The 1,081-nt window shown below is 39.0% G+C and overlaps 1 protein-coding gene across 1 annotated transcript in view; it reads right to left on the minus strand.

Moving 5' to 3' along the window:
- LOC109539086 (PIH1 domain-containing protein 1) overlaps positions 1-1,081 on the minus strand; it is a 242,786-nt gene that overhangs the window by 323 nt on the left and 241,382 nt on the right. The window contains exons 3-6 of the mRNA XM_048666516.1: positions 873-1,017; positions 619-791; positions 212-483; positions 17-160 (exon numbers count right to left, since the gene is read on the minus strand). Coding sequence (XP_048522473.1) covers positions 17-160; positions 212-483; positions 619-791; positions 873-1,017 — 734 coding nt within the window. The remainder of the gene's footprint in view (positions 1-16; positions 161-211; positions 484-618; positions 792-872; positions 1,018-1,081) is intronic.

Here is a 1,081-nt window from a genome sequence, read left to right on the forward strand (position 1 = left end):
ACCTAGTGGCACTTACTTTCAGAGCCTTGTCGAATGATGAAGTACATTTTTCAACTCGAATGCAAAACGGAACAAATACATCCAAAAAGTAACCTCTTTCGCTGCACTCCAAAACAATGCGGTCCTCTCCTACATCCAAATGTATATCCTTGACGGCAATCTAGAAAATAACATTTACTTGATTAACAAAACTTGAATTTTCAGTACTTACAACTTCGGGCAACTTGAACTCTCCAATCAAACAGTTTGGGCTGACTTTTTTTTTATAGAGCCGATGCTCTGGCTGCTTAGTGGATATATCGTCGGAGGAAATAGTCTCAATCGCCACCTTTTTCGGTCCGTTTTCACCGATCACTTCAGGCAGTAGAGGTTTTTCTATTCCCATTTTTTCATCGATTTCTCTCTGTTGGATCCGGTGCACTTGCAATGTGCCGAAAGCTTTTCGGTTGTTGAGGACTATTTTGTTGTCGACACACTGCAATCCTAAATGGAAACATTTTATACGCCCCCCTTTTAAGGAAAAGCACAACTACTAATACTAAAAACCACAATATTTTCTAGAAACGCCGGGAAAATTTCGTTGCCGATTTTTCGAAAAAAAATTCTTGTTAATCGCACCGTATTTGCTGCTCAAAACTCCTTGAAACACAACGGTCATGAAGAACTCGTTGAACAACTTTTGAGATTGCAATTTGGTGAAAAAGCCTGGATTGATCGCGATGTCCACCACCTTTACATCGGTTCCCTTTTTATCTTGCTCAGTTCGGACTTCTCCAATACTCATAGGCACCCTAAAAACATCATTTAATGAGTTCCTTCTTGTAGAAAAATATTTCCGGCTTTGTTCGGAATTTAGAGAAAGCGAATAGCACCTGAATTCACTGCTGTCGTCGGAATCGATATATTCTTGCAGTTCCGACTCTGAGATGTTTTTGGGCGGCGGAATTGCATCAGTGGTACAAATGTTAACAAACACTTTAACATCAGTTCCCACCTCTTTGCTTTTAACACAGATTCCTGAAAAGGTCAATCTTAAAAAAATATATTTTTTCATGTCCACAAAACAAATTCTGGAAAAAAA

The sequence above is a fragment of the Dendroctonus ponderosae genome, unplaced genomic scaffold, assembly GCF_020466585.1.
Source record: "Dendroctonus ponderosae isolate FM_Combo_2020 unplaced genomic scaffold, Dpon_F_20191213v2 Dpon_F_20191213_5, whole genome shotgun sequence".
In the NCBI taxonomy this organism is placed as follows: Eukaryota; Metazoa; Arthropoda; class Insecta; order Coleoptera; family Curculionidae; genus Dendroctonus; species Dendroctonus ponderosae.